Source organism: Xenia sp. Carnegie-2017, unplaced genomic scaffold (assembly GCF_021976095.1).
Source record: "Xenia sp. Carnegie-2017 unplaced genomic scaffold, XeniaSp_v1 HiC_scaffold_22, whole genome shotgun sequence".
Lineage (NCBI taxonomy): Eukaryota > Metazoa > Cnidaria > Anthozoa > Malacalcyonacea > Xeniidae > Xenia > Xenia sp. Carnegie-2017.
In genome coordinates, this window is record NW_025813485.1 from 17082154 (window position 1) to 17099714 (window position 17561).

At 31.8% G+C, this 17561-nt stretch overlaps 3 protein-coding genes and 1 long non-coding RNA gene across 4 annotated transcripts; all 4 read right to left on the reverse strand.

Annotated features, from left to right (window-relative positions):
- Positions 1–619: 619 nt before the first annotated feature.
- LOC124447365 lies at positions 620–2793 on the reverse strand. Its single transcript, XR_006948703.1, has 3 exons — positions 2783–2793; positions 1100–1250; positions 620–886 (listed from the first exon to the last, which is right to left on the reverse strand). It is a non-coding gene; the product is annotated as an uncharacterized LOC124447365 (long non-coding RNA).
- Positions 2794–3065: 272 nt separating this feature from the next.
- On the reverse strand, positions 3066–4088 carry LOC124445235 (hemicentin-2-like). The gene is made up of 2 exons (XM_046995940.1): positions 3664–4088; positions 3066–3280 (listed from the first exon to the last, which is right to left on the reverse strand). The coding sequence occupies exons 1-2, from the start codon at positions 4019–4021 to the stop codon at positions 3066–3068; spliced, it is 573 nt and encodes a 190-aa protein (XP_046851896.1). The 5' UTR covers positions 4022–4088.
- Positions 4089–5470: 1382 nt separating this feature from the next.
- LOC124445236 lies at positions 5471–6292 on the reverse strand. The gene is made up of 2 exons (XM_046995941.1): positions 6256–6292; positions 5471–5844 (listed from the first exon to the last, which is right to left on the reverse strand). Exons 1-2 carry the CDS (start codon positions 6290–6292, stop codon positions 5471–5473), a joined length of 411 nt encoding a protein of 136 aa, XP_046851897.1.
- Positions 6293–13825: 7533 nt separating this feature from the next.
- On the reverse strand, positions 13826–15512 carry LOC124447358 (neural cell adhesion molecule 1-like). Its single transcript, XM_046998271.1, has 4 exons — positions 15487–15512; positions 14778–15104; positions 14387–14692; positions 13826–14150 (listed from the first exon to the last, which is right to left on the reverse strand). The coding sequence occupies exons 2-4, from the start codon at positions 15028–15030 to the stop codon at positions 13834–13836; spliced, it is 876 nt and encodes a 291-aa protein (XP_046854227.1). The 5' UTR covers positions 15031–15104; positions 15487–15512; the 3' UTR covers positions 13826–13833.
- Between the last annotated feature and the right edge of the window lie 2049 nt (positions 15513–17561).

Here is a 17561-nt window from a genome sequence, read left to right on the forward strand (position 1 = left end):
ATGTTTTAATCCATAAATACATTAGTAAAACATCCAGAAGCTCCAAAACTGCAAGTTGTACACAAGAAACGTATTTTATGTACACGAGGACCATGCACACACTGAAGTACAATATGACATACTACATGTGTCGTTGATCATTGTCAATCTGAATTCATAAAGAGTGAAGTCTGAAAGTCATAAATAGTTATGTATTTTGGGGTGGATACTACATTATGTCACATCCGGTCTGAATGGTTTGCATCCGGTCAATACAAGGTTTGTATAAATTTGCACTTGAATTTTCGCTTTGTCAACAACTTTTGTAAGATGCAAGTACGTCGCAACACGGCAAAGAACAAACATTGGATTTTGGGTAGCATATTGCTCTTTTTACAACTCAAGTGCCCATTTTTGCAAGAAAAGCGTCTCCCCAACTTTTACTTGCCTCCTACGCCTCTGCTCATACTGAACATCTCCATGAAAAATCATTTAAAATAAATGTTTATCGTTCGTAAATGAGTCTCTGAGAATAGGAGAAGGAAATAGAAGTTAGGACCATAAAACTAGTCATAGCCATTCATAAATTCGTGGTCACTCACTGGTCACATACAAAGATAATCGTGAATGAAAAGTTGAATTGCAACTGATCTCCAAATTTATAATCAACTTTAAATACACTGGAGGTAAAATTTTTCAATTACCACGACAGTATCAAAAGAAAGTATAAAATGTATTGCAAGTACGTATACAGGCGAGTATCGATTGCTTTAGTGTTTTGAAGCCATTTCAAAATTAGTTTTGTCGTTCAAATGAACATATGCAAAAGCAATCAGTGCAACAACTTTCCCAATAATCGTTTCATTCAATCAGCCACTGTTTTCATTGGCAAATGTTTCTGGTCGCTCTATAAACAAAAAGACAAAAAAATCATGTCAAAAATCTTGTTAAAAGTATGGTTTTTTAAAAGGCCTTAATAGAATCCTGGTTGTATCAAATGTCATTCCTCTTTGTGTAATGCTTACTCACATTTCTTCAATTCAACTCTATTCAAATAGCATTTCTTGAAGCATCAAAAACTCTTAACTACAGTTAAAAATGAAAACTATCTACAACTCACTGAATAATTTTCTGGAGGTAGAATATATTGATTCTTGTGTTGCTTTCGTTTTTGTTTTCCGTTTAAGAAGAAGATGACAGCACCAACAATGAACAGAAGAACGATCGCACCAATAACTAATCCTACAATGCTTCCTGTTGATAAGTCACCACTTCTGGTGAATCTGGTTGGCGATGATCTGAAAATTAAGAACAAAGACAAAATCATTTAGAAAAAGGTTTAACATTGGACATACTAGTATTAAATTTCGTTTCTCTTATTTGAAAGTTGATGACGCTGGGAATTTCATTTATATAAAGATTAATTTCTGTTATAACTTTCGCCTTTTCGGCATATCTGGGTTGAAATTACCGAAACTATGAATTTCATTTCGTCCATTTTTTTTCGCGACAATATATATAAAGCTTTTAAAAAACGATGATTTTCAATACATTTTATAAGCGAAATGAAAACGCGTGCTAACCTTGAGGTCGATGTTCAAGTGACAACAACAAATTCATATTTCTTTACAGTCTTTAGAACGAAAAGGGTTCCGTGCCTTATAAGAATAATAATTACCCCCTTCTTTTTTCTAAACTGTCAATAAAAATCCATTGTACCCAAGGTATAAGATTACCACTTGCTACACAATGAAAAATTTTCTTTTTTTCGGCAGAAAGTTGTAGTCCATGTAATGTGGCTACATTTCAGATCACTATCATTATTTATTTCTTTAGAAAGTTATTGTTTTTCTAGTAAGTGAGCACATACAAATTTACATAGCAGGAATAAATAGTCGGGTATACCACCAATGAAAGTTGAAAGTTGAATGATATATAGTTTAGCAAAACAAATATTGCAGAACAATTCTTAGAACACTCCCATGTGAACCTTAATTAAACTATAAAATTTTATCTTCAATAAATCTATCTTTGCAAAGTCTACTTACCAGTAACATTAAGAAAAACAGTTGCTGTGACGTTTCCTAACTGATTTTCTGCAAAGCACGTGTAATTTCCCGATTGTGAAATATCAACGCCACAAATAATAAGAGTTGTTCCATCATTCTTGAAGTAATATTTAGGAACTTGACTGTTGCAATTTTTTGTTTCACCATTAATTTCTTCACCATTTCTTGACCATATAACCTTGGGCTGAGGATTACCTGACACATTACAAATCAGCTCGATGTTGTCATCTTTAAACTGATTCATTGTGGAATCTTTCATGCCATAAATTATTGGAGGATGAAATTCTATACAATAAAATAACCAGAAAAAAAAACTTTACAAAATTTCATATAATTAGCTAAATAGTTTTACAAATAAAATGCAAGTTTTAAAACTTCAATTTCAACTCAATGTTTGAAAAAATACTTTAGATAGTTTGTGAAAAGATAAAAAGTTTGCTCCTTGTGTTACATAAGAATTTGGAAATTTTTTACAAACTTTTCTTTATGTTTTGGGTAATAAAAAATTTCAACGCAACCAACCTCGTACATTCAATGTTACAACAGTACGTTCATTAGTGAGCATTTTTCACTACATCTGTAAGTTCCAGAATCATTGATGTTGATATTTCGTATTTTCATTGTAACATTACGATATTGAGGATTTCTACTTATGGTGATGTTTGTTCTTTCATTATTTATCACTTCACGACGAGGATTTTCTTTGTAAAACGCAATATTACACGAATAAAAACATCTACTCTGCAAATTGCCATAAAGTCCTCGTTTTCATTTAAAATTACTTCCCAGAAGGAAAAACTTTAAACGGATCAAAGTTATCTCCTACAGCAAAAAAACGAAACATTTCACCATCAATCAATGTAATATAATAAACAATATTTACCATGTAAACAAGAAGAAAATCTTACCATATCGCATAAACCTAAACATTCTACTGTCATTTCCATGAATGTTTTGAGCAAAACATCTGAACAACATTGAAGCTTGTTTAGCAGTCGCTGGTATCTTTAAAAACACTCATATTGTCCTTTGTTTTCCTTTTTTAAACGAAGACTTATACAGTGAAAGGGTCCAGTTATTCGAGACAGGTTCGCTACTGTTGATAACAATCTGTAGATACCAAGTTATATTTGGTCTTGGATTAGACCATCTTATCATGCATTTAATCTCGCCTTCAGTGTTGTGTCGTGCTGTGAAATATTCACTATTTCCTGTGCTGATGGATGGTGGCACTGTAAAACCATAAGAATATCAAATGAATCATTTCAGTCTGGATGACACAGTGTCATTAACAATGACGAGTTGTACGAACAAATGTATAGTACTATTTCAACATCAAACTCTCTTACGATCAAAGAAATAAATTTAAAAAAGCAAATCTATTAGCAACTTTGCAATAAAAATGCCTTATTCCCAAAATTAAATAAAATATTTTGGAGCTGAGAAAGTTGTTTAACTCGCAGCATTTGTTTCAAATTTAAGAAAGTTAAAGTTCGTACACTTTGGAATTACAAATCATGTAATTTTATAAAAATGCTTTGCCATTGCCAAGCAACCAAGTAACAAAAATGCTTGGGCCATTGTTGAGTACATAAATGAAAAAATCTAGGTATACCTTCAACATTGACGTAAAATGAAACAACATCCTTCCCAGGGGGATTGTTGGTAGTGGCAACACATGTGTAGTTTCCATCATCTCTCACAAAAGAGATTGATTGAATAATCAACTGAGGGACACCGTTTAATCCATATTGATCCTGTTCGCAGGCCAATAAGTTAAAACTTGGAGATCCTTTCATTTTCTTTCCAATACAAAATATAATTTCTTTGTTATCTTTATAGCAAGTGATATTTGGAAATGGAAATTCCTCAACATAAAGCGTTATCTCAGCTTTATCAGCTTCAATAAAATGAAAAAAATTCTTCACAGACGTAAATTTGGCAGCTCTTCTTTCTAAATAAAACAAACACATTTTAGTTTGTTAAAGATCCAAGCATCCACATTCTACATTACAATAACACGCAAGACAACAATTTAATATAAACTTTAAAATCTTTAAATAAGTAGATATTAACCCATTGACTTGAAAAATTTGATGGAAATAGGTAGTTGGACTTCATCTGGTTCATCTGACAGTAAAAATATCAAAATATAATAATCATATTTGGTGTGAAAATTTTGTTTACGAGAAGCAATTTAGAAATTGCTTGCTCGAAAATGGCACAGATAAATAGTCATTGCTATTCAAAAATGAGATGTTGTTCTAACTTACAAACTTTTATAAAATTTGGCAGGTGCGCAAGCAAACGTTTAGCAATTGCAGAATATTTCAATTTTTCACTATGCATAAATTAATTACAAATGCAAACTGAATAATTGATGAGAAATACAGTTGAAGGTTCAACAAAGTTTGTACTATGGAAAATAAGTTATTCCAAGGTTTCGTCAACTTCCGATATTAAAATTAGGAAATGTAATATGAACTATTTTGTAAACACTAAGAAGGAATAAAATTTCATATGGCAACACTGAAGGAATAAGGTAATTTGATGATTGGTAGTGATGGGCTACATCGTATCGATTCAATACGATACCGATTACTTTTCGAGGTATCGGTATCGATTACTAAAGCGATTCCTTTCTCCAATTTCGAAAATAAACGTCTGAGTCACTTGATAAAGATCTGATAATGGAATTGCAAAGTGTGGCCTTATATACTTCAACAATACGACGAAATTTTATTTTTTTGTCTTAAATTACAAACTGTCATAACATTATTAGTAACGATAATTTTCAAAGCTGTATAAATTCGAATTGAAAATTGGTTACATGTTATTATTTTGAAGCAGATCTCAATGTATTGATTAGTAAAAGTGAATAAAATATTAAAATAATAAAACAGAAAACAACAACATGTTTGTCAATCTAATGAAAAGAAGACAAACTTACATAATTGAAATTTTAAAAGTAATCGAAGTCCTTTTTCGAAACAACGCAGTATCGACTACTTCATTAGCTCGGTATCGGGCGGCATCGATACCAAGTAATCGGTAATCGCCCATCTCTGATGATTGATGCCAAGCATTTGCGTACCTTTGACACATTTTGCAAACTTTATTATTAGCTTTAACAACATATGCCATAATTTACAATATGTGTTCCAATTGCTTTGCTTTGTCATTTTCGCGCGCAAAATATTTCAAAAGTGCCTCTTGTAATTCTCGTCTAAACATTCATGATGGTAAAATTTTGTTCAGATTAACAATAAAACTATAGTGCTCAATACAAAGTAGAGCTTATATTTATCAAAAGGAAAAACTGCAATTCTATTTAATGTTATAACTTCATGATTAATGCAATCATTATCTTACTAGTATACATAAATCCAACGTAATTCTAATCATCCAATGAACATTAGGACTCAATTTTTGGCATTATAGAATTTGCATGAATTTTCTTGATACAAAATTGAACCTACTATGACTTCTAGAATGCGTAGTTTGGATAAAATTTTCCTGTTATTTTTTCCATCAACTTCACATCTGTAAACACCTGTATCGTTTATAGACACTCTTGGAATGTGATACACTTCAACACTTTTTTGAGGAGTTGTTCTAACAGTAATAAGATTTTCAGGAACATAATCCTCAACTTCTGTACCATTTAGTCTTCGTCGTCTGTACCATTTAATTTTTGTTGATCCTTTTTCATACTCACAACGAAATTCAAAGTTTGAACCTTCAGTAACTTTACTGGTCACATCTTCTGGATAAATCGTAAATTTATACTTTTTTACTGCAAAAGGAAAAGATAACAATTGCTGAAATTGGAATCAAAAAATAATTTAGACACACCAAATTTGATTAAATAGTAGAATAATTCAAAGAAAATACAATTATTTTACACAAACATTGGACAAAACATGCCAAATCAAGATATTCTACCATAAAGCAGATATATCTATCATAAACTTTAAAAGAACACAAAATAGTACATTTACTCTATCTTTATAAAGCAAACAAAGTCTGTGTCAAAGAAGTGATGTTAAATTTACTTTACTTTTATTTGAGGAATTAAGACAAAATGTAATGTTTGCCTTGGAGAAGCATATGTTTAGAATTTTCGAGCAATTCAATTTATATCTACACTATAGTAAATGTGACAGAACTACTAAAAAGGTATAGTCATTTCAAATAATACAAATACCTGGTCGGACGATAAGATAACCCAAATTAATTGTCATTTTACCATCAAAATACATGAATATTGCCCACCATCCAACACTTTTAAATCAGACATGATGAGAAATGTTCCGTTGACTTTGATTCTGTCGCTAGGAATTATTTCCTTTGTTACGAGTAAATTTCACAGTGCTGTTGCCAGTCAAGCACATCACACTTAAAGATTTGTTGAGTTCCAGTTTCCTTAGAAAAAACTTCAAAAACATAAAATCATTAGATAACAACCATTAAAACTCAAATCAGAAAAAAAATTAAGAAAATGTTCACCATTTAATAAGTGAAAACCTTTCCAAATTCCGATATTTTATACACGCAGTCTTAAAAGCAGATTGAGATCTTAGATTATTTATGTTAGAGGTTATTTATGTTAGAGCCTTGCCAGGTTGAAAGAAAATTTTCAAGATGAGTGTGACAGCCCAATGTAAAATAAGTTTACGCCCGTTCACACGATTTCTTTTCTTCGATCCGATTGCTTCGGTTCAGACTTTTGGTTGCTTGTTCGGACTGTCAGATAATTTTGTTTTTCTTTCACCTAACCTGAATACTTATGTATTCAAGTGAGCGCAGTAAAACTGTAAGTGAACTCATCACAGTTCATTACGTGAGCGACGTGATAATGGTGAGAAGGATAGTCAAGTTCAACTATATAAATTACAGGGTTCAGCATCTTCATACAATGGAGCTTTTTCAACATAGCTGTGCCATAACTGGTAATTTTCAAAGTCATTCTTAGCAAGATATTAGCATATCACAAACAGGAACAATTTTATTTTAAACCTACAATCAAACCTCTGATTTTGTACAGTATATAATAAAATACAGTTCACTGTCTAGTAACAGAGGTAATTTTGATGGATGTGATTGCAGTGTTACCACAAAACCAGTCAAGGCTGAAGGCTCTGTTTGGCCCATTCCAGACTGGCCTTGCTTCTCAAAAATAGGTGTGTAACCTGGCTTGGGACACTGTTCAAATGATATTTAACCTACATAAAACATGCACAATCGACGCAAATGAAAAACTTTATAAAAAACGTCTTGACTATTGTCAGTAAAATCCAGAGCAGAATATACATGCAAACACAACGATATTTGTATTTATTAAATAAAAATACATAAACATCTCCTTTATCGTGATGAAATAATTTCAACACAAAAATTGTTAATTCAACAATTGAAAAACAACACTGTCATCCTCAGCATTTTAAATGGCATTAATCATTATTCTGCACGTTTATTTCATAAATATCTGCAGTGTTCAACATACACAGAGCGGAAACCACCAAATAATTACTATACTCATAACTTAACATATGTGTGACTACGCACAAAAACGACGTGTTCCACTCTGTTTTATTTATATTCGTCGTAATATAAATTGCTGTTTGTGAGCAATTCCCTTGGCAAAACTCTGCAGATGCAATTGCTAAGTAGCTACAAGCCATTAATTTGTAATGATTTGCCAAGTGCCTTGTACATTTATCACTGATTATTGGTGCGTTAGTTTTTTACAAAAAAGGTTTTTTTGTATTCTTTGAATTGTTTTTTGAAAAAAATTACACTAGTCACATAACCAGGAAGAATTATATGAAAAAAATATTAAATAATCGATCATATTTATAGACCTTTTCAACATTTAGCCATCATTGTTGTTTATTATGCAGAAGGTAAATTGGAATGTTATTTTATGCATAAGCCCAATTCATTTACCAGTATGCAAATACCTTAACAATACGAATGAAATCACTAGCTGAAGTTAAAATATTTCATTTTGTCTAACAAAGAAATGAAAGAAAATTGGTAAACATTAATTAGATAAGTCAATCGCATGTTCATATGTAAGGCATTTCAGAATATTTTCAATTAAGCTTTCACATTTACATCATTACTGCTATTGCACTGAAAATTTAAAGCTAAGCCCATGTGTAAGATTGATACGCGTAGGCTGGGTAGCCTTCCAATTACATGCATGTATACAGTTCATTGAAATCAAGAGCAAAATCATTCCCTCATCACTAGTTATTCTTAAAAGTGTTATTTATAGCAAGGAAACTTTCAGCACCTTACGCAAATTCGACTTTTAATGTATTATATAAATGTGTAAAATCTAAAATGTGTATGAATGAAGAAAACTTACCGTTTGGTGGAGATTGCGAGAACACTCTGACGAATATGGACATGAGGAAGAAAACTACTCCATAACTTCTTGGTTTCGAGCAAACAAACACCATGATTGACAAACACCCCAAATTCAATATGATATGAAAATAACCTTTACAACCTAACGCAGTCAGTCTTCTAGTGTTAGTGAATTTTCTCAAGTAAACCGCTTTCGACCGTGACTTTTGAAACAAAAGGTTTTTCAAGTACACATGCAAAGCATTGGAAAATTGCCAAACATTAGAAGTGACAAGAGACTAAATTTAAATAGCCAATTTGTTTTTCAAAGGTCAATGAAAGTTAAAAAGGCCAAAATCGAGTTCATAACCTGTCTCAAAAATACCAAACATACAACACAAAGTTGAAACTGAAATTGTTAAGTAATGATAGCATAATATAATAATAGTTGCTGAATCAAATGTCAAAATTGATCATGCGTGTTTTGCATAAACAAATAGGTGGATACTGTGCAGTTGCATCCGATCCGGATGTGGTCAATACATATGGTGCCAGAGCTGTCTTATGCCATGATATTTTGTTACGTCTTGTTAATTCATCATTATTTTCGGTCCATTCGTCATTATATGCATTGATACATTCGTTATATGCAGTCCATCTGTCATTATATGCGGTCCATTCCTCATTATATACATTGATATTTTTGTTATATGCGGTCCATTTGTCATTATATGTAATGCACTTTCATATACCTTAACTTATTATGTGGTTATTTCGTTATGTGGTAATTTCGTTATAATGGTTATTTCGTTTTGTGGTTATTTCATTTGTGTGGTAATTTCGTTATGTGGTTATTTCGTTATGTGGTAATTTCGTTATGTGGTAATTTCGTTATGTGGTTATTTCGTTTTGTGGTTATTTCGTTATGTGGTAATTTCGTTATGTGGTAATTTTCGTTATGCGGTAATTTCGTTGTGGTAATTTCTTTATGGTTCATTATTTGGTCATATTTATTTCTTCGTTATGTGATATCTAACATGAAGTTCCTTCGATTAACTGAAACACAGGCTCAAATTAAACCATTTGTAATTTGTAACAAACGATTTGTTCAACACGTTGAATAGTCAAATATCAATAAGCAATATTATTTGCGTCGTGCGTCATTTTGCCAGATATAATGGATAAAATATTAGAAAGGCAGGTCTCTTGAGTTTGTTTGAGAGATTTAATGGAGAAAGTTATGAGCCCGACGTAGTTTAGCAATGACCGATGCAGAGTTAATCCGACTTGGCATAACTACAATAGAGAGCGTATTCGTCTTCGTGCTGTTTGCTGTTGCTAAGACCGTAAACTCTCTTTCGACGATATATTGTGCTTTCAGACACAGATAACATTGTTGCAATTTCTCTTATCAAGAAATCTTCTTCTAAAAACTCTCCAATAGCTCTCTCATTATTTCAAAATATGGCATGGGTAGTCTCATTTGGACTTCTTTTTTTATGGCTGTGCATTCCATACTTCGTGCACTCGATTCTCAAAGACATTATTTCACTAGGATTAGATAAGACGAGTTGCCTAAATCGTGCAATGAAAGTCTGCAAACAATATCTGGAGTAACGCGTTCTTCTATCAAGTTGAGTATGAGAGCTAAATCCAAGCTTTCCAAAACTCTTTGCATGTCACCGATTGGCGCTATTTTTATTCCTATTCCGTATTGCGTATTATACAAAGGATATATCATGTATTTCATTATTTATAATATACATGAAAAAATTCTCAACTCTAATTGGTTAGAGCAGGGCTATTAACGCAAATACTATTATACTATTGACTATTTGACTATTCAACGTGTTGAACAAATCGTTTAATACAAATTACAAATGTTAATTTGAGCCTGTGTTTCAGTTAATCGAAGGTACTTCGTATGAATGTTTAATGAGGCCATGGGTTTCGAATCCCGTTAGTCACCTGAATTTTTCAGGTTCCTGAGATGATTGCTTAAATTGTCCAGCAAAGTGCTAAGACCATATCTTCATTTAATATGGTACTTCATGTTAAATATCACATAACGAAGAAAAAAAGTGACCACATGATGAGATATACATAACGAAATTACCACATGACGTACCACATAACGAAATAACCACATAACGAAATAACCACATAACAGAATTACCACATAACGAAATTACCACATACCGGAATTACCACATAACAAATACCACATAACGAAATTACCACATAACGAAATTACCACATAACAGAAATAACCACATAACAGAAGTTACCACATAACGAAATAACCACATAACGAAATTACCACATAACGAAATTACCACATAACGAAATTACCACATAACGAAATTACCACATAACAATTACCACATAACGAAATTACCACATAACAGAATTACCACATAACAATTACCACATAACGAAATAACCACATAACGAAATTACCACATAGAAATAACATAACGAAATTACCACATAACGAAATTACCACATAACAAATTACCACATAACGAAATTACTACATAACGAAATAACCATAACGAAATAACCAGAAAATAAGTTAAGGTATAATGAAAAGTGCATTACATATAATGACAAATGGAACGCATATAACAAAAATACTTTCATATAAGGAGGAATGAGCTGCATATGATGACAGGTGGACTGCATATAATGATGAATTAACAAGACGTAACAAAATATCATGGCATAAGACAGCTCTGGCATTCATAAATACACATATTATGCATGTTGTGATGCTAGGCACTTCCAAGCAGACGGGATATTAATATTTACAGCTGTTTCTCAATGCAGTACCCTAGCCCAGAGTGAAACTAGAACGTTAATTGGGGTGAATATTCATATATTCAGCACAGCCCGAATTTCATATTCCCCAATACATATAAATATTCACCTCCCAAATTAACGTTCAAGTTTTGGCCCTTCCTAGCCTGATCTTCTTGAGTTCTTGTTCATCTGAACAAAGCTCATAAAATTTTGAAGATATTTTAATCCTGACAACATAATCGTTTTAATCTTCAAAGATAGTGATATAATCAAGAAATATAATATACTAAATGAAAATTTTAATTATTTATCTCAGTGGCATCATAACATTGAAATACTGATCTATGGTAATTGCTACCGTAAGAACTTACGGTCCACACTTGTTGATGGATGAAAACTTTAAATACAAACCGCAAACGCAGAATTATATACGTCAATCCATACATCTCCTTGTATCTCTCTTACGAGCGTAGCCTCTTTTTTAGAATTTATTGGTTTTGCACACAAAAGTGGATTAGGAAATTGTTCTTGGAAATCGATATAAAATTTGGGAGTAAAGATTTTTGATGATGAATCATCTTCATCATTGAATTTTTGCTGTAGATCATGCTCGTTTATGCATACAGTATCATCTATTATATAGTGGGAAAATATCAAAAATTGATGTTTGTTATTGATTTTTTTATAAAGTCCCGCCGTGTCTTTTAATAAGGGACAGCATGAAGAAAATTAACTAGTCAGCTTAAAGCCTTTTTATACTTCGCTTGAGAAATATAAAAATACTACATATGTTACATCCGGTCTGAATGGTTTGCATTCAGTGGTTTTGCATCCGGTCTAGGTTCGTATAAATTTGCACTTGAATTTTCGCTTTGTCAACAACTTTTGTAAGATGCAAGTATGTCCAACACGGCAAAGAACAAATATTTTTAGGTAGCATATCTTTTATTACTCTCTAAACATCTATCAGGATTTTTTCGAATGGTTATATTCATATACAAGAAATTTTGATTCCTGACAATCTTCATGAGTTCACTCTCTGACACTTACGTCGCATCATCCCTTCAAGGAATAGGTTGCTAATGGCAATGACCTTCACGATCTATTTAGAAAAGTTGGGGGAAGTGTGCTGTGAACTTTAATCAAAGTTAAAAAAAGCGAGACATGAGTTTTGACTGATTTTATAAATCTTGAATCTGTAAAATAGTTCTTTCTAACCATTCACACCTTACACTTAAATTAAAATACAAAAACATCCACGTATCTGGACATTACATTGTTAGTTTTAATTTATGTAGTAAAGACAAGAAAAGACGATAGAATCATAAACTTTGTCAATTATTATATCAGGTCATAGCATAAAACATAAAGTTTTCTTGTCTAATTTAATAATTTTTCGAGGTCATTACATTCCGCAAACATCGTTATTTTGCAGAAGCATATAAGCTCGATCCTACTTATATTCAGTCGCATAAGAAGGGGAGGGCACAGGTGGAGCGTTCTACCCCCAACTTTAAAATTTAACATAAAAAGTGCTCTTTTTACAACTCAGTGCCCACTTTTGCAAGAAAAGCGTCTCCCCAACTTTGCCTCCTACGCCTCTTATCATACTGAACTTCTCCATGAAAAATCATTTAAAATAAATGTTTATCGTTCGTAAATGAGAATTTCTGAGGAGAAGGAAATAGAAGTTAGGACCATAAAACTAGTCAATTAGCCATTCATAAATTCATGGTCACTCACTGGTCACATGCAAAGACAATCGTGAATGAAAAGTTGTGGTGCAACTGATCTCAAATTTATAATCAACTTTAAACAAGCTGGAGGTAACATTTTCAATTACCACGACAGTATCAAAAGAAATTATAAAATGCAAGTACGTATACAGGCAGTATTGATTGCTTTAGTGTTTTGAAGATTTCAAAATTTGTTTGTCGTTCAAATGGACATACTAGTATTAAATTTTTTCTCTTATTTGAAAGTTGATCACGCTGGGAATTTCATTTATACAAAGATTAATTTCTGTTATAACTTTCGCCTTTTCGGCATATCTGGGTTGAAATTACCGAAACTATAAAATTTATTTCGTCCAATTTTTTTTCGCGACAATATATAAAGCTCTTAAAAAACGATGATTTTCAATACTTTTTATAAGCGAAATGAAAACGTGTGCTAACCTTGAGGTCGATGTTCAAGTGACAACAACAAATTCATATTTCTTTACAGTCTTTAGAACGAAAAAGGGCTCCATGCCTTATAAGAATAATAACTAACCCCTTCTTTTTTCTAAACTGTCAATAAAAATCCATTGTACCCAAGTTATAAGATTACCACTTGCTGCACAACGAAAAAAGTTCTTTTTTTTGGCAGAAAGTTGTAGTCCATGTAATGTGGCTACATTTTAGATCACTATCATTATTTATTTCTTTAGAAAGTTATTGTTTTTCTAGTAAGTGAGCACATACAAATTTATAAAGCTGTAATAAATAATAATGTTTGCCACCGATAAAAGTTAAAAGTTGAATGATATATAGTTTAACAAAACAGAAATTCCAGAACAATTCTTACAACATTTTCACGTGAACCTTAATCAACTATAAAATTTTATCTTCAATAAATGCAAAGTCTAATTACCAGTAACATTAAGATAAACAGTTGCTGTGACGTTTCCTAACTGATTTTCTGCAAAGCATGTGTAATTTCCCGATTGTGAAATATCAACGCCACAAATAATAAGAGTTGTTCCATCATTCTTGAAGTAATAGTTAGGAACTTGACTGTTGCAATTTGTTATTGTTTCACCATTAATTTCTTCACCGTTTCTTGACCATATAACCTTGGGCTGAGGATTACCTGACACATTACAAATCAACTCGATGTTGTCATCTTTAAACAGATCCATTGTGGAATCTTTCATGCCATAAATGATAGGAGGATGAAATTCTATACAATAAAATAACCAGAAAAAAAGACTTTACAAAATTTCATATAATTAGCTAAATAGTTTACAAATAAAATGCAAGTTTTAAAACTTCAATTTCAACTCAATGTTTGAAAATAGTTTAGATAGTTTGTGAAAGATAAAAGTTTGTTCCTTGTGTTACACAGCAAGAATGTGGGAAATTTTTTACAAACTTTTCTTTATGCTTTTGATGATAAAAAATTTCAAAGCAACTAACCTCGTACATTCAACGTTACAGCAACATATTCATTACTGAGAGCATTTTTTTCACTACATCTGTAAGTTCCAGAATCATTGATGTTGATATTTCTTATTTTCATTGTAACGTTACGATATTGAGGATTTCTACTTATGGTGACGTCTGTTCTTTCATTATTTATCACTTCACGACGAGGATTTTCTTTGTAAAACGCAATATTATCACGAATCAAAACATCTACTCTGCAAATTGCCATAAAGTCCTCGTTTTCATTTAAAATTACTTCCCCAGAAGGAAAAACTTTAAAAAGATCAAAGTTATCTCCTACAGCAAAAAAAAACGAAACATTTCACAATCAATTTAATATTAATAAACAATATTTACCATACAAATAAAAAAAAAATCTTACCATATCGGATAAACATAAACATTCTACTGTCATTTCCATGAATGTTTTGAGCAACACATCTGAACAACATTGAGCCTTCATCCTCAGACCACGGTATCTTCAAAATACTTTTATATTGTCCTTTGTTTTTTCCTTTTTTAAACGACGACTTATACAGTGAAAGGGTCCAGTTATTCGAAACAGGTTCACTACTGTTGATAACGATTTGTTGATACCAAGTTATATTGGGTCTTGGATTAGACCATCTTATCATGCATTTAATCTTGCCTTCAGTGTTGTGTCGTGCTGTGAAATATTTACTATTTCCTGTGCTGATGGGTGGTGGCACTGTAAAACCATCAGAATATCAAATGAATAATTTCAGTCTGGATGACACAGTGTCATTAACAATGGCGAGTTGTACGAACAAATGTAAAGTACAATTTCAACATCAAACTCCCTTACGATCAAAGTGAGAAATTTAAAAAGCAAATCTACTAGCAACTTTGCAATAAAAATGCTTTATTCCCGAAATTAAATAAAATATTTTGGGTCAAGAAAGTTGCAACTTGTTAACATCATTTGTTTCAAATTTAAGAAAGTTAAAGTTCGTACATTTGGGAGCTCCAAATCATGTAATTTTACGAAAAAGCCTTAGCCGTTGCCAAGCAACCAAGCAACAAAATGTTTGGGCCATTGTTGAGTACATAAATGAAAAATCTAGGTATACCTCCAACATTGACGTAAAATGAAACAACGTCCTCCCAGGTGGATTGTTAGTAGTGGCAGCATGTGTAGTTTCCATCATCTTTCACAAAGAGATTGATTCAATAACCAACTGAGGGACACCGTTTAATCCATACTGATCCTGTTCGCAGGTCGAAAGTTAAAATTTCGAAAACTTTCATTTTCTTTCCAATACAACATATAATTTCTTTGCCATCCTTATAACAAGTGATATTTGGAAATGGAAATTCCTCAACAAAAGCGTTATCTCAGCTTTCTTAGTTTCATTAAAATGAAAAAATTCTTCACAGATTTAAATTTGGCAGCTCTTCTTTCTAAATAAAACAAACAAATTTTAGTTATTTAAGGATCAAGCATCAACATTCTACATGAAAATAATACGCAAGACAACAATTTAACATAAACTTTAAAATCTTTTAAATAAGTAGATATTAACGCACGTTGACTTGAAAAAACGTTTGATGGAAATAGGTAGTTGGACTTCATCTGGTTCATCTGACAGTAAAAATATCAAAAATATAATAATCATATTTGGTGTGAAAATTTTGTTTACGAGAAGCAATTTAGAATTGCTTGCGCACAATGGCACAGATAAATAGTCATTGCTATTCAAAAATGAGATGTTGTTCTAACTTACAAACTTTTATAAAATTCGGCTTTGCGCAAACAAACGTTTAACTTTCACATTGCAGAATATTTTGAATTTTTCACTATGCATAAATTGAGTACTAATGCAACTTGAATAATTGATGAAAGAATACAGTTTGCCAGATCGTGGACAAAGTTCGTAGTATTGTGAGATCCCGAGTTATTCCAAGGTTTCCCGTTAACTTCCGATATTAAAAATTAAATGTAAATGTAATATGAACTTTGCCATTTTGTGAATTTTGACGTAAGCGAACCTGAATATTTTAAAATTTCATATGGCAACACTGAAGGAATAAAGTATGGCAACACTGAAGTAAAGTTACAAAAGGAGAAACGTAAAATTATCCGAGATTTGGATGCCTAGCGTTTCCGTACGCTTTGACCTTTTGCAAAACTTTATTATTAGCTTTAACAACATATGCCATAATTTAACACAATTATGTGTTCCAATTGCTTTTAGCTTTGTCATTTTGTCCAAGTGCCTCTTGGCAAGATAATTCTCGTCCTAAACATAGTCATGATGGGCGATAATTTTGCTGTCAGATAAACTAATCGAAGCGCAAATAACTATAATTATGCTCAATACAAAGGAGAGCTGGTTGTATAACTTCATGATTATGCAATCATATCTTACAATAAATACAAAATTCCAACGTAATTTAATCATCCAATGAACATTAAAGACTCAATTTTTGGCATTGTAAATTTGCATGATTTTCTTGATACAAAATGAGCCTACCTATGACTTCTAAAATGCGTATTTTGGATGAAATTATCCTGTTATTTTTTCCATCAACTCCACATCTGTAAACACCGCATCGTTTATAGACACTCTTGGAATGCGATACACTTCAACACTTTTGAGGAGTTGTTCTAACAGTAATAAGATTTTCAGGAACGTATCCTCAAATTCTGTACCATTTAGTCTTCGTCGTCTGAACCATTTAATTTTTGTTGATCCTTTACTCACAACGAAATTCAAAGTTTGAGCCTTCAGTAACTCTACTGGTCACATCTTCTGGATAAATCGTAAATTATATTTTTACCAAGGAAAAAAGATAGCAATACTGAAATTTGGATCAAAATAATTTAGACACACAAATTTGTTTAAATAGAAGAATAATTCAAAGAAAACCATTATTTATTTTATAAAAACGTTTACAAAAACATGTCAAATCAAGATATTTTTACCATAAAAGCAAGTATATCTAACATAAACTTTAAAGAACACAAAATAGTACATTTAACTCTATCTCTAAAACAAAGTCTGTGTCAAAGAAGTGATGTTAAATTTACTTTACTTTTATTTGTTGAGTTATGACAAAATGTGTTTGCCTTGGAAAGGTGCATATGCTTAGAATTTCGAGTTCGTCGAAGGGCCCACGAGGCATAAATGTCTAACGCCTTCCC

Coding starts and splice junctions, on each gene's coding strand:
- LOC124445235 (XM_046995940.1), bottom strand. CDS start 4,021: ATGTGTTTGTTTTATTTAGAAAGAAGAGCTGCCAAATTTACGTCTGTG. Junction 3,281..3,663: donor ATTTTACGTCAATGTTGAAG/GTATACCTAGAT, acceptor ATGGTTTTACAG/TGCCACCATCCATCAGCACA.
- LOC124445236 (XM_046995941.1), bottom strand. CDS start 6,292: ATGACAATTAATTTGGGTTATCTTATCGTCCGACCAG. Junction 5,845..6,255: donor TTATCTTATCGTCCGACCAG/GTATTTGTATTA, acceptor TTCCTTTTGCAG/TAAAAAAGTATAAATTTACG.
- LOC124447358 (XM_046998271.1), bottom strand. CDS start 15,030: ATGATAAGATGGTCTAATCCAAGACCCAATATAACTTGGTATCAACAA. Junction 14,693..14,777: donor GTTTATGTTTATCCGATATG/GTAAGATTTTTT, acceptor TTTTTGCTGTAG/GAGATAACTTTGATCTTTTT. Junction 14,151..14,386: donor TGTAACGTTGAATGTACGAG/GTTAGTTGCTTT, acceptor TTTATTGTATAG/AATTTCATCCTCCTATCATT.